Source organism: Mytilus edulis, chromosome 11 (assembly GCF_963676685.1).
Source record: "Mytilus edulis chromosome 11, xbMytEdul2.2, whole genome shotgun sequence".
In the NCBI taxonomy this organism is placed as follows: domain Eukaryota; kingdom Metazoa; phylum Mollusca; class Bivalvia; order Mytilida; family Mytilidae; genus Mytilus; species Mytilus edulis.
The window spans coordinates 52,787,483-52,802,625 of record NC_092354.1 but is presented as its reverse complement, the minus strand read 5'-3'; the positions used below and the strand labels follow the sequence as shown (position 1 = coordinate 52,802,625).

The 15,143-nt window shown below is 34.4% G+C and overlaps 1 protein-coding gene and 1 long non-coding RNA gene across 2 annotated transcripts; both read right to left on the bottom strand.

Moving 5' to 3' along the window:
* Window positions 1-273: 273 nt before the first annotated feature.
* LOC139495800 (uncharacterized) lies at window positions 274-3,459 on the bottom strand. Its single transcript, XM_071284173.1, has 2 exons — window positions 1,424-3,459; window positions 274-361 (listed from the first exon to the last, which is right to left on the bottom strand). The coding sequence occupies exon 1, from the start codon at window positions 3,436-3,438 to the stop codon at window positions 1,885-1,887; it is 1,554 nt and encodes a 517-aa protein (XP_071140274.1). The 5' UTR covers window positions 3,439-3,459; the 3' UTR covers window positions 274-361; window positions 1,424-1,884.
* A 3,451-nt stretch (window positions 3,460-6,910) lies between these two features.
* LOC139495799 (uncharacterized) lies at window positions 6,911-8,303 on the bottom strand. Its single transcript, XR_011657476.1, has 2 exons — window positions 8,021-8,303; window positions 6,911-6,950 (listed from the first exon to the last, which is right to left on the bottom strand). It is a non-coding gene; the product is annotated as an uncharacterized lncRNA (long non-coding RNA).
* Window positions 8,304-15,143: the final 6,840 nt, after the last annotated feature.

Sequence of the window (15,143 nt, the reverse complement as noted above, 5' to 3'; positions counted from 1 at the left end):
ACTGAAAATTGTTAATTACACACTGAGATTTCAACAATACACACTGAGATTAATATGCAAATTTCTAATGAATATTCATGAGATGAATAATTCAACAGATTAATATCTTGATCTCAAGAACTCTTGTCATTATAATGAAATGCGATTCCTTCAACCAACATTCGTATTAAATTTCAAGACTTAACATCGCTCATATTCATAAGTTTGTTGCCTATAATTCAATGTAATTCAGATCATTACTACTACCAGTAATTAAACATGGGTCCCTTTGTAGTAGGTGGTTTTCTATGCGTTAATGAATAACACCTAACGAGAGCTAAAGGTTCTGATTCTTTATTGTACCAGTATATAAATAACAAGTCTGAAATAGCAATACAACATATATAAATAACAAGCTATTTCATATAACATAAATATATATACGTTTACGAATATCACAGGTTATATAATACAGAATTATAATAAATAATACCTTTATCTGTTATTAACTAAGTAGCAAGTAAAATGTATTGCAAGTAGAAAATGTTCAGTGTTTACATTCAAAGAAATTGACATCGGGTGTCACGTGTACTTTTACAATAGCTTGACCTTTGTCGATACACTAAATCGGAATGTGATATGTAATTTACGTGTATCTGTGTATTTGTATTCAATACTGGTTTACCTAACAAACGGTATATAATAAATGTTACATCTACATTTATTAATAATGACTTCATTAAAATATATAATACGTATAATAATTAACTACATACAACAATCATAAAGTTGCAAATATAATAATCATAAAGACTTATGATGTCAATATTATCGATTCATTAAAAGCTCCAAATTAACGGGAGGTAATTCATGTTTACAATACAATATAAACAAAGTTAAACTATAAATAAATATACTCTTACCACTTGTGGAGTGAGTTGTACTACTGATAAGGTTAACGACACATCATATACACATCACAATCATGTGTTCTACATAATTACATTACATGGAGTCCTGAAACCAAAATACGAACATAAATACTCGGACTCTTAATTATAAAAATATACAATGTAACAAATATTCTTTACTCATTCATATTTGTACTTGATAAAAACTATTTACTACAAAACTATTACTTTATATAAATGGAAACACTTTTCTGTCTTTCACTTAATAAGCCGTCATTTATAAAATATAGACTATTCATGACAATAATCAAATAGTCATGTACGCAAATTAACAATACAATTCTACCGTGGCAAATAAACCGTAGATTATAAAATCATATACTTCTAGCTTAATAAAATACTATCATGTACATCTCGTGTACTTGTGTTACATACATGCGATATGAGGAGAACGTTACAAAACAAAATAGAAACTTTACTAGAATCTCATTTACGTGAAAAATACAAATAATGTTAATAAAGAAGTAACTTACAGTATTCTGTAATAATGTTGTCCAAAATATATAAGGTTTACAGGTAAACTATATGTGGTCAATATAATCAGACCATAAATTCAATGGACTGTCATGGCTATCGTCCCGTGGAAATGTACAGGTACAAAACAAAGGAAATTAAACTTGACCGCGAAAATATTAACAGCCAATCAAATACAATGATTCAAGTAAATCCCTAATGAATATTCATAGAAAATAACGTGAATATTACTATACATAAAAATAAGGTTTGTAAGTAATAATTTAAACTGAATATACAATATTCAAAATATGTAATTAAGCTTTTATAATTAATATAGTAATTAAATAGATGATTTTTACAATATATAAAATGATCATAAAAATCACTCTACTACATTCTCCCCGCTGTAGGAAAATGACTTCCACGTCATTCCCGTCTGTTTCCCCCTTCACTGAATGTTGACGTCCTCGGCAAACCATTAACCAGTTCGCATGATGTCGAGGATGGTTCTTGACAACTCCATCTCTAAACCTTTAAATCTTCCTTTTCTTGCTTCAGACTCCAACCAGTGAATCCTCATTAACCAATCAGGCTGTTGGATAGTAGTAGCCTGCTTGGATACAACATAGTCCTCCAGGTATTTCGGTGGTTTCCTTTCTCTCTGAGGTCTAGTTGCTACTGGTGGGTCTCGTGGTGGTGTCGGTAATATACGTCTTCTTCTTTGTTGTTGTTCCGGAGCTATGGTGGGTTCGTCTGCCTCTTCATGTGATAAGTCTGTTGGCGCACTCTCATCTTGATCAATAGAAGTGTTTTCTTCGGTAGTCTGAGCAGTCGCTTCTTCAGGTTCCTCATCACTCACAGGGTTTGGTTCTGCAGCTGTATTAATGTCCACAGGAAGAGCGTCCCCTCCTAAACCAGTTCCCTGCTGATCACTACTCTCAGCTCCATCATGGCCGTCACCAGTGAAACCAAGAGTTCCTTCTTCTTGTAGGTCCACAACTGGTACATCACTGTTAGTGTTGTCCTGTGTATCCTGATCAAGTATATAATATCCATACTCCTGCTCCGACTCCTCATCTGATACTTCATCAGTGGTCCTGTTCTCACTGTTCCCTTCAGATTTCGTCGGTTCCTCAGGCTGCTTCTTTCTTCTTTGCCTGGGCGCAGGACGTTTCTTTTCTTTATCAATAATCTCCTTTGGCAGATCTCCAATAGGCAAGAACAGATTCCTATGTAGAGTCCTCTTTCTTCCTTCTTTATTCTCTTTCTGAACCACGTATACTGGTATTCCACAATTAGGCTGACTAATTATACAGTACGGGTCATCTTCCCACCTATCTGCTAACTTGTGCTTTCCATCAAAAGCTAGAGTCTTGACTAAAACTCTATCTCCCGGTTTCAGCACAGCTCCTTTTACTTTCTGGTCGTAGTGTGTCTTCTGTCGTTTCTGGGCAGCAAAGATGTTCCTTGTTGCTGTATCATATGCTTTGCGTAGTCTTTCTTGCATTTCCTCTGCATACTTAGTTGTGGTAATAGGTTCAGCTTCATCTCCAATTCCAAAAGCGATGTCGATAGGTAGTTTTGGTTGTCTTCCGAACATCAAGAAATATGGAGAGAATCCAGTTGATGTTTGACGAGTGCAATTGTAAGCATGGACAAGACCAGCAACATGCGACTTCCAATCTTTCTTCTGGACGTTCTCTAATGTTCCAAGCATACCAAGTAATGTCCTGTTGAAACGCTCGGTGATGCCATTACCCATTGGATGATACGGTGTTGTTCTTGACTTAGTCATACCAGTGATGTTGCATAATTCCTTAATTATTTTGGATCCAAAGTTGGCACCTTGATCGGAATGTATTCTTTCTGGCAAACCATAGTGGACGACAAAGTTGTTGAAGAATGCATCTGCAGTTGTTCTTGCTGTCTGGTTTCTAGTTGGTATTGCCAAGGCATATCGAGTGAAGTGGTCTGTTATTACTAGTATGTTCTCAAATCCACCTGTAGATCTTTCAAGTGAGAGATAGTCCATACAAACTAACTCAAGAGGTTGTGTCGTCTCAATGCTGATAAGTGGTGCTCTATGACTTGCAGGTTGCTTCCGTCGAATACATCTGTCGCAGTTCGATATCCAGTTGTCAACATCTCGATTCATTCCAAACCAAACAAAACGATCTCTAACCAATGATACTGTTTTGTCTCTGCCTTGATGTCCCATCTCATCATGTAATGCTGTTAATACTTTGGAAATGCAGTCTTCAGGTAATACCATTTGTTTATGTTGTTCCCCATTGTCCTGGATAATACGGTAGAGTACGCCATCGATCATTTTCAACTTGTCGTAGTTGTTCAAAAACCAAGTGTTCCATGGTGAACGTTCTAGCTGTTCTTTTCGTGGCTTGCGATGTTCATCAACCCAATATATCCAATCTTTAAGGTAAGTATCTTTCTTCTGTTCCATCTTGATGTTAACTAGATGTTGTGATGGTAAGTATGGATCATCAGTGGCTTTAGATGTTGTCATTGATAACGTCTGAACATATGGTTGTGCATGCTGTAACTGACAAATGGCTTTCACAGAATCTGTACTAATGTTGGAGGTGTTGGTACGACCAAGCAGTTCTGGAAGTCTGGAAAGTGCATCTGCATCAGCGTTGTTGACACCAGGTCGGTAGACGATGTTAAAGTTGTATGATGACAAACTTGCTATCCAACGATGTCCAGTGGCATCAAGCTTCGCTGTTGTTAAAACGTAGGTAAGTGGGTTGTTGTCTGTAACCACGGTAAATGTGTTGCCATAAAGGTAATCATGAAATTTCTCTGTTACTGACCATTTCAGAGCAAGGAATTCTAACTTATGGACTGGGTAGTTCCTCTCAGTCTTGCTAAGTCCTCTGCTGGCATAGGCTATGGCTCTTTTCTTTCCTTCTTGTGTTTGGTACAGTATTGCTCCAAGACCAAGCATAGATGCGTCTGTATGTAATTCAAAAGGTTCCTTGTAACGTGGATAACCAAGAACTGGTGGCATCGCTAGTTGACTTTTGAGCTTCTGGAAGGCATCTTCTTGTGGCTTGTCCCAAAACCATGATGTTACTGTTGGCTTCTTAAGTTTTCGCTTACTGGACTTCTTTGGTACAGGCATCAAATCTGTGAGCGGTCTTGCTATCTTGGAGAAATCTTTGACAAACTTGCGGTAATAGCCGACAAAACCAAGGAAGCGACGTACCTCTTCTGGCGTTGTTGGTCGAGGCCAGTTGATAACTTTCTCTAGTTTATCTGGATCGGGTGAAATACCATCTTTAGAGACAATGTGACCGATGTACTTGACTTTGTCTTTGAAGAATGCACATTTCTTGGGCGAAAGTTTCAAGTTGTGTTCTCTTAGTCGTTGTAGTACCATCTGTAACCTTTCAAGATGTTCTTCATACGTCTCCGAAAAGATGATCAAGTCGTCAAGGTATATAAAGCATATATCTAGGTGAAGATCTCCAAGTATCTGTTCCATGAGACGTTGGTAAGTTGCTGGACTGTTTACGAGGCCAAACGGGAGTCTGTTAAACTCGTAGAAACCAAGAGGGCCGACTGTAAATGCTGTTCTAGCCTTGTGTGTCTCTTCTACCTCTACTTGGTGATAACCACTCTTCATGTCCATGACGGTATAGTAGTTGTTTCCTCCCAAGGCGTCAAGGATTTCTTCGCTTCTAGGAAGAGCATATGAGTCTTTAATCGTCAGCTGGTTCAGTTGTCTATAATCTACACACATTCTGAGCTTGTTGTCTTTCTTCCTAACCAATACAACATTCGATGACCAAGGCGAATGTGAACGACGAATGATCCCAGCAGTAAGTAGTTGTTGAAGGTGTGTTCTAACTTCGTCGAATAAGGCAGGTGGAATACGCCGGTGTCGTTGTTTGAATGGTGTTTCATCTTTCAGTTCTATCTTATGCTGTACGGCGGTAATGTGGCCTATATCAGTATCTGAAGTGCTGAATACATCTCTGAATTGATGTAGTAGTTCTCTGGCTTTACGTAGTTGATCATCAGTAAGTGTATCTGGAAATGTAGATTCATTCCATGCATCTTGTTCGTAGGTGTCTGGTACATCAATGTCGGTGACTGAAACAGGTTGAAGTTCGCAAAGGATGGCATTTGGCGAAACTGTCACTGTTCTGGTAGTTACATTGCTGATATGTACTGGTATGATGCTGTTGTTTCTATACTGATATGATACTAATGATGGAGCTATATCTAAGTCTGATGGTATTGCTGCTCTATCAGTTGACTGTAGGAGTCCACAAACTGGATGGTATGGTAGTTCATGGTCCATGTATCCCTGTAGAACGACATCTTTGTTAGGTGGTATACGGATAGTCTTTCCTTCAGCACTCTTAATGATGGCAAGTCTGTTGCATCTCTTCTGTAGTTCCTTATCTCTAAGTAGGAGACATCTAAACGTAATATACCATGGTGTATGTAGATCTGCTGTTTGTAGAAAACGTGATCCATATCGTTGCTTTACATCAGTCATAGCTGCTGTCAAAACGTTGGTTCCCAGTAGAAGTGGTACAAGCTGGTTGTAAGAACTGTCTGGAACGACTAACAGTAAGCATGGCTGAGGATCTGCTGATGTAGATGTACCTGGTAACTGTAAATCTGCTGAGATGTAACCAAGGTATGGCATGTTCTGGCCATCTGCACATTCGATGTTAAGTATCTGGTTGAGTGTCTGAATAGGACTGTCAGCAAGGTACTGTCGATGGAATGACTGGCTAACTGTACTGACTGTAGAACCAGTATCTAGTAGTGCTGCTGCTTGAAGTCCATTGATGACTACTGTGACTTCATTAGGGCTACCAAGTAATCCTTCTGTATCACCTGATAACTGTCGTTGTTGGTATATCTTAGCTTCAGTGTTCATCTGCTGAAAGTTACAAGCTTTTCTAGTGTGATCCAATCTAACACAGCAGGCAAAGGCATAGTGGCCTGGTTGTCCACATCTGTAGCATATAACAGGTTCTCTGGATGGTTGAGATACATAAGTCGGAGTAGGAGCAGGTTGGTATTCAGCTTCTATCTGGTCCCAGTATGGACGTTGTCTGTTGCGTCTTCGGTGGCGACGACGTTTTCTGCGTGGTGGATAGTACTGTGGATCAAAAGTGTCGTAGGTATTGTAGTGTTGGTCATACCTGGCGTTGCAATATGGCTCATTCGGTTGGTCATACATGGCTAACGGTGTAGACTAGTGTACCTATAAACATTCAATTCATTCACCCTAATTCAAGTTCAATATTAATGCAACAATCTAATAAGTGTCAACACCACCACACTAAATGATCAAATGGAAATTTTTAATCAATATTAAAAAATAATCAACAATGTATATCTACACTCTCAAAATCTAGATACTATCTAACTCAGTGAATGTCTAATATGTCCCTACGTGGGCGCCATTTGTAGTAGGTGGTTTTCTATGCGTTAATGAATAACACCTAACGAGAGCTAAAGGTTCTGATTCTTTATTGTACCAGTATATAAATAACAAGTCTGAAATAGCAATACAACATATATAAATAACAAGCTATTTCATATAACATAAATATATATACGTTTACGAATATCACAGGTTATATAATACAGAATTATAATAAATAATACCTTTATCTGTTATTAACTAAGTAGCAAGTAAAATGTATTGCAAGTAGAAAATGTTCAGTGTTTACATTCAAAGAAATTGACATCGGGTGTCACGTGTACTTTTACAATAGCTTGACCTTTGTCGATACACTAAATCGGAATGTGATATGTAATTTACGTGTATCTGTGTATTTGTATTCAATACTGGTTTACCTAACAAACGGTATATAATAAATGTTACATCTACATTTATTAATAATGACTTCATTAAAATATATAATACGTATAATAATTAACTACATAATATCATACAACAATCATAAAGTTGCAAATATAATAATCATAAAGACTTATGATGTCAATATTATCGATTCATTAAAAGCTCCAAATTAACGGGAGGTAATTCATGTTTACAATACAATATAAACAAAGTTAAACTATAAATAAATATACTCTTACCACTTGTGGAGTGAGTTGTACTACTGATAAGGTTAACGACACATCATATACACATCACAATCATGTGTTCTACATAATTACATTACATGGAGTCCTGAAACCAAAATACGAACATAAATACTCGGACTCTTAATTATAAAAATATACAATGTAACAAATATTCTTTACTCATTCATATTTGTACTTGATAAAAAATATTTACTACAAAACTATTACTTTATATAAATGGAAACACTTTTCTGTCTTTCACTTAATAAGCCGTCATTTATAAAATATAGACTATTCATGACAATAATCAAATAGTCATGTACGCAAATTAACAATACAATTCTACCGTGGCAAATAAACCGTAGATTATAAAATCATATACTTCTAGCTTAATAAAATACTATCATGTACATCTCGTGTACTTGTGTTACATACATGCGATATGAGGAGAACGTTACAAAACAAAATAGAAACTTTACTAGAATCTCATTTACGTGAAAAATACAAATAATGTTAATAAAGAAGTAACTTACAGTATTCTGTAATAATGTTGTCCAAAATATATAAGGTTTACAGGTAAACTATATGTGGTCAATATAATCAGACCATAAATTCAATGGACTGTCATGGCTATCGTCCCGTGGAAATGTACAGGTACAAAACAAAGGAAATTAAACTTGACCGCGAAAATATTAACAGCCAATCAAATACAATGATTCAAGTAAATCCCTAATGAATATTCATAGAAAATAACGTGAATATTACTATACATAAAAATAAGGTTTGTAAGTAATAATTTAAACTGAATATACAATATTCAAAATATGTAATTAAGCTTTTATAATTAATATAGTAATTAAATAGATGATTTTTACAATATATAAAATGATCATAAAAATCACTCTACTACACCTTTTCAAAAGTCTTCCAACAGTTTCCTTGATTTTGCTAGTTCATCTTTTATATTTTTGTTACGTTTATATGCTATAATAGACACTTGGGTAAAAATTTCACTGCATTCTTTTTGCAGATTGTTCCAATGTTTTCTTATAATTTTAATAAAGTTTTTCACTATTTGGTTGTATTTTGTAATAAGAGTAAGTGGGTATTTTTCTTGTTCTTGTATTTCTAAAGTTTTTTTTATTAATAATTTGGAACCAAATCGAAGGACTAACGAGTTCTGTCCCCTTGTTGTTTTAAGCTTGTAATAGATTCAGATTAAGTATGCTAATTAGATATGTGCGCATAAAAAGCTCAAATATGAAAATCTCAGTGTGTAATTTGAAATTCTCAGTGTGTAATTTGAAATTCTCAGTGTGTAATTTCAAATTCTCAGTGTGTGTTTTCAGTTTATTTATTCTCAGTGTCTCTTTTTGAAATCTCAGTGTGTAATTTTCAATTCTCAGTGTATAATATTCAATTCTCAGTGTGCATTTTTCATTTTTGTAATCTCAGTGCGTCTTTATGAAATCTCAGTGTGTAATTTTTAATTCTCAGTGTGTAATTTTCAATTCTCAGTGTGCGTATTGAAGTTTTAAATCTCAGTGTGCTTTTTTGTAATTCTCAGTGTGTAAATTTTTCGAAAAATGGTTTAAACATAGTTTTGACGAGAACGGCTTGCCATTCATCTTAGTAAATTTAATCTCCAGTGAATTTTGGCATCCATCTGTAACTTTGTACATTTTATTCTTTTTCCTCTAACCACTTGGCCAAATGAAAGTGAATTTAAGCCATTTTTCTCGAGCCTTTGACTTTAGTCGAAAAAGCAAGACATAGCGATCCTACATTCCGTCGTCAGCGTACACAAATATTCACTCTGTGGTTAAAGTTTTTAAAATTTTAATAACTTTCTTAAACTATTCTGGATTTCTACCAAACTTGGACAGAAGCTTGTTCATGATCATAAGATAGTACATGTATCTAGAAGTAAATTTTGTAAAAACAAAATTCCCTTTTTTCAGTATTTGACTTAAAAATAGACTTAGTTTTTCTGCCAGGAAACATAACATTTACTCTTGGTTAAAGTTTTTAAAATTTGAATAACTTTCTTAAACTATCCTCAGTTTGTTCCAAACTTGAACAGAAGTTTGTTTCTGATCATAAGATAGTATCCAGATTTTTACAAAATTCCATTTTTTTCGCCTTTTACTTATAAATGGACTTAGTTTTTCTGCTGGGAAACATTACATTCACTCTGGTTACAGTTTTTGAAATTTTAATAACTTTCTTAAACTATACTTGATTTCTACCAAACTTGGACAGAAGCTTGTTTATGATAATAAATAGTATCCAGAAGTAAATTTTGTAAAAATAAATTTCAATTTTTTTCAGTATTTTTCTTTTAGATGGACTTAGATTTTCTGCCCTGAAACAACACATTCACTCTTTGGTTAAAGTTTTATCTTTTTTTAATAACTTTCCTATACCATTTTGGATTTGTACCAAACATGGACATAAGCTTTTTTATGATCAAAAGCTAGTATCTAGAAGGAAATCTTGTTAACATTTTGTACCTGTGTATCTGTATTTTACTTATACATGGACTTAGTTTTTCTTCCAGTTAACATTACATACAGTCTGCAGTTGAAGTTTTTAAAACATTTATTAGATTCATAAACTATCTTGGATTTTTAGGCAGTTAAGATGCCTTATGGGAGCATCCTGGGTTTGTGTTATACCCAATAAATGCTGAAATACGTGCCATTGTTATCATCTAGCTAGCTACTATATTATTTATAACTTATTGGACAGTTTTTTCACACTTTTCATTCTGGATTACAAAAATTATGACCAGAAAAACCTTAAATGATAGTCGATTTTCCCAAAAGTTTTGAAGTTGCACATAGGAAGTAGAGCACATTAGGAATCCTTGTGTAATTTATTCTACCTTGAGCTTTTGGCTAAGAACAAATGTATGAAATATTTAATCGCCGAAAATCTCTAAAGACATGTAGTTAAGATTTCCCAAATTGCAAAAGTCGTAGGAATATTGTTTGTGGTCAATACGTAGTCAACTAGGTCAGAAGTCTATTAATATTAGTTCAATTGATCACGCTGTTGGGGGGGCAATTTTGAATTAGAAAACGAAATTTTCGTATTTTTTTAGTTTGGACGCAGGGGGTCAAATTAGCGGTGGTCCGAGGTCTGAGACCTTCCACTTTTGCAGTCAGACTTTCTTCTTGGTTACTAGCTACGCCCTATATGCCCGACGTATGCCTGCCTACAGTGCTTACAGCACTTTGATTACCAAACTTGGAAAGAAGCTTTTTACGATCAAAAGATAGTATCAACAGGAATAATTTTATTGATTCTTTTCCCTCATATTTGCTGAGCCTGTGATTAACAGCAAAAGTAGGCGAGACTATGAATTTTTGTCGAAAAAATTATACTGACATAAAAAAACACACTTAGAATCAGGGCTTTTAATATCTAGGATTGTGGTCTACCACTAGGATAAAGTAGGGAGAAGTGGAATTTCATTTCAGTAGTTGCCTTATGTTTTCATATTTATCTATGACATATATACATTAAGGAAAGTTTTTCCTTGCAGAAGAAAAATATATCTGCAAAATTTTTATATGATAGGTGTATATATTGATAAACCTTAACCCTTACCATGCGGTGACCGTCATATGAGGGGCGTACCCAGACCACCTTTATTTGGCTCCAAGGTCGTTCCATACTTTTAGAAGACCACTTTAGGAAAATTATTTTAAAAGTTGTGCATGTTCCGTCAACCTGAGGCTATCCATGTTCATGTTTCTCATGTATAAGTTGCATTTTGAGCACAAATACTGACTAAAATTGAATCTGCTGAAACTTAGTTTTCTGGAGGGGTGGGCTTCACATCTGTGTCTTACACAGGAAGTTCAGAGGCATAAAACTTGCAAAAATAGTGCAAACTCATGGCCATATAACTTCCAATCGTTATTATTATTGAAATACGCATAGGAAATTACCACTTCCAGTTTCGTGTCCATTTGAAGTCAAAAATCAGAAAAAAAATCGTGAAATTCCGTATTTTTGGTCCAAATGACCTTCTGTAGACTGCTGAACCAAGATCAGATTCAATCCCACCTAACAACGGTTGGGGTCAATTTATTAACTAGGGTCCACTCTACATGCAGGCTTTACCAGCATCCCTGGGTCTTCTGGGTCAAGAGAAAGTACGTAAAATCGTCAAAATTGACGCTTTTTGTACCTGATGACCAACATTTCAGGTCATAGAAATATCTTCAGAAGAGATATATCCTTAGTTGGCTGTAACAGAAATAGAGAAAAAGAGGAAATTCTTCATGTTCTCAATATTTGGTTTTTTTTGTCAAGAATGATTGTAATACATGTATATTTCAAATGTCAGATGAATTTTTATTATTCAGAGGAGCAATGGATGAGGATGAGGCTCTTGAAACAGCTATTCAAGAAAGTGTTGATGAATATACTATAACCTCAAAATCTGAAGAGCGTGAGTCAGCATATGGAAAGTAAATAACATAATAAACTTTTTGATAGAACAATTGAAGGTAAGAGATGAGAACTTACTGGTCCAGCATTTTTAGCTCACCTTTCCTCCAGGGAAATATGAGCTTTTGCCATCACTTGGTGTCTGTCGTCTGTTGTCAAACTGGAACTGAACGATCCTTAGGGTATCTGGAATAAAGTGTGTTTTATTTTCTGTTATATAGTTTGTAAGATATCTCCTTAAGTTTTCAAGATATCAAGAAAGTTTATGAGATATCTTATAAAGTATATAATATATCTTATAAACTTTATCAGATATCTTTTTAAATATGTTGTTTGTAGAGATATCTCATAAACTAGATATCTGATAATCTTAATGAGATGTGTTATAAAGTTTTAGGAGATATCTTGTAAACTATATAGGATATCTTAAAAAGTCCTTGAGACATCTTGTTTAGTTTATAAGATATCTACTTAAACTGTAATTATATTAAGATATCGCCTATAGTTTATAAGATATCTTATATACATTATTGCATTACAAAATAAAGTCTCCCTCCAAAGTCATGGAAGTCAGTCCCCCAAAAAATTGTATTTAAGGGAAGCAAAATATTATTTTTGTTGAAAATATGTTACAATTCTTGTTGTTTTTAGTGTGCTGCTTCTTTTCATTCTAAGGTAAAAAATTTGCTGTAAAAAAAAAATTTCCAATAATATTCGTCCATGAATTGTGTATAAAGTAGGATCCAAGTAGACCAATAACTATTTAATGGTAACATGAAAAGGCATGTGTGTAGTTCATTAACATAATGAGACCAGGTGATGTAATAAATTAAGTACATTTTAACCCTCCCCCCCCCCCAAAAAAAAAAAATCTATATTCTCAAAGAATAGATAAATAAATAAATCATTGTGTGAGAATGCAATTTAAAGCTGCTTACAGAATCATCACATTAATGTCGCCTTGACACTTCAAAAAGTGGAAAACTTTATATCAGTTTCTGTATTCTTAAATAATGTAATAACTAATAAGTAACAGAAAACCTTGCATGGAGATGCAGAATGTAATTGACATTTGAATGGACCCTGACCTCAACATCATGGTTCATTGATCTTTGAAGATGCAGAATTAAACATTATATACTAATTACAGGTATGAACAAGTACAGGGTAGAACACCAGAAGAGGTCAGGGGTATTGTATCAGCATGGGCAGATAGCAAAATATCTGGGGTGGATAGAAGGCTCATTGTATCCAGAAATACAGTTTTCAAATCTTCTCTGATGTATTTCAAGAGGGATGCATTTGTCAAGAAAGCTAGCCTTTTAAAGGTATAAAATTCATAGATTGGTGATTGGTGAAATAATATAAAAGGTTTCAGTAAAGCAAGCTCTTAAAACCATTTTTCAAAAAATTTCGAAGCTGAGATTTCAAAAACTACAAATGATAATCAAAGGTTCCAGGATTATAATTTTATGTGCCAGACCATGTTTCATCTACAGAAGACTCATCAGTTACACTCAGTGACACTCGAATCAAAAAGTTAAAAGGCCAAATCAAGTACAAAGTTGATGAGCATGGAGGACCAAAATTTCCAAAAAGTTATGCCACACTGAGAATTCAAAAAGACACTGAGATTTAAAAACTTCAAAAACACACGCTGAGATTTAAAAACTTCAAAAACACACGCTGAGATTTAAAAACAAAAACAAACATTGAGAATTTAATTAAAAAAACCAAACAGATTAAAAACTTAAACAAACACACTGAACTGCTCAATATTAAAAAACTTTCAAAAAAACAACAGAACTCTACGATTTCAAAACCTCAAAAAATACACACTAAGAATACAAAACACACACTGAGATAAAGAAACTTCCAAAAACACAAGAGATTTTCAAAAAGACACACTGAGATTTAAAAACCTCAAAAGCTACACATTGATCACTTTTATCTACATGTGTTTTTATTTTACCTTCCTAAAAGCCAGGGTGAGCTTTTCAATCACTTTCTGTTGTCCTTTGTCCATGAGTTAACTTTTTCATAAATCTTCTATGAAACCACTGGGAATACTCAATTTCTGAAATCTAGATCTTAATATTATACAAACACCTTGTCATTATCTTGAAAACAGGACCCATCCAGTGAGCTAACACTTGTTAGTTAATTTCTGACTTGCGGTCATTCTTCCTGCCAAGAGTTGTCTTTTGTAGCAGTCAATGTACCCTCGGGACAAGCAGAAATTTTTCTTTCAAACAAAACCATAAATTAGAGTATTCCGAAGGAAATTGGAAAACGCTGAACTTTTTAGTTTCATGTTATAATTTGTACATTTGGCACCTCTATGAAATTATTCGAGGTTTTATTTCTGATAAAAAATTATTTGGAAGTTGCAAAATTTTTCTGTTGACGAATACCTCTTACAACGCAGAGATTCCACATTTTCACTCAGATCACTCAAACTGTATCCTTAGGCAGCGGAGAAAAGTCATGATGTCTTCGAATGTTATACCTACTGAAAAGGGAAAACTCTGACAAAAACATCTAAGTTACGGATGCATCCAGGTCGCCGCAAGTCAGGAATAGATGTTAATTTCAATAAAAATTTGAAATCTGTCAATCCATCCTGTTCCTATGTAATACTTTATTTTTATCCTGACAACTTTAAGAATTTTAAAGTAAGGTTTTACTTTGGCATGTTTGATCTGTGGGTGATTCAGTATAGAATATAGTTCTCCGACCTTCTTTTATTGTGGAAAGTAGGTGAGATCTCTAAAAATGGACTTCTTTCTAATGCATCTATTCTGAAGCAGTGGACAGGAAATATCTGCAATTATATAAATCTATATTTTTAGGTCAGTTTTACATCAGATGAAGGTAGTGTGGAGGATGCAGCTGATGCAGGGGGACCCAGGCGTGAATATTTCCGACTTCTCTGGCAGTCTGTCATTGAGTCCAGTGGTCTTGTTACAGGTTTGACCCTATATATATATTATGGCCAGCAGTTCTCGTCAAAACTATGTTTAAACCCTTTTTTTCGAAAAAATTACACACTGAGAATTAATAACCACACTTGAGATTTAAAAACCTAAAATAACACACTGAGATTTTAAAATTACACACTAAAATTAAAAAAAAATGAAAAACACACACTGAGAATTTAAAATTACTGAGATTAAATAAAATTGCCTTCCC

Excerpts from the sequence above, each read along its gene's own strand:
- LOC139495800 (XM_071284173.1), bottom strand. The coding sequence starts at position 3,438 with ATGGACTATCTCTCACTTGAAAGATCTACAGGTGGATTTGAGAACATA.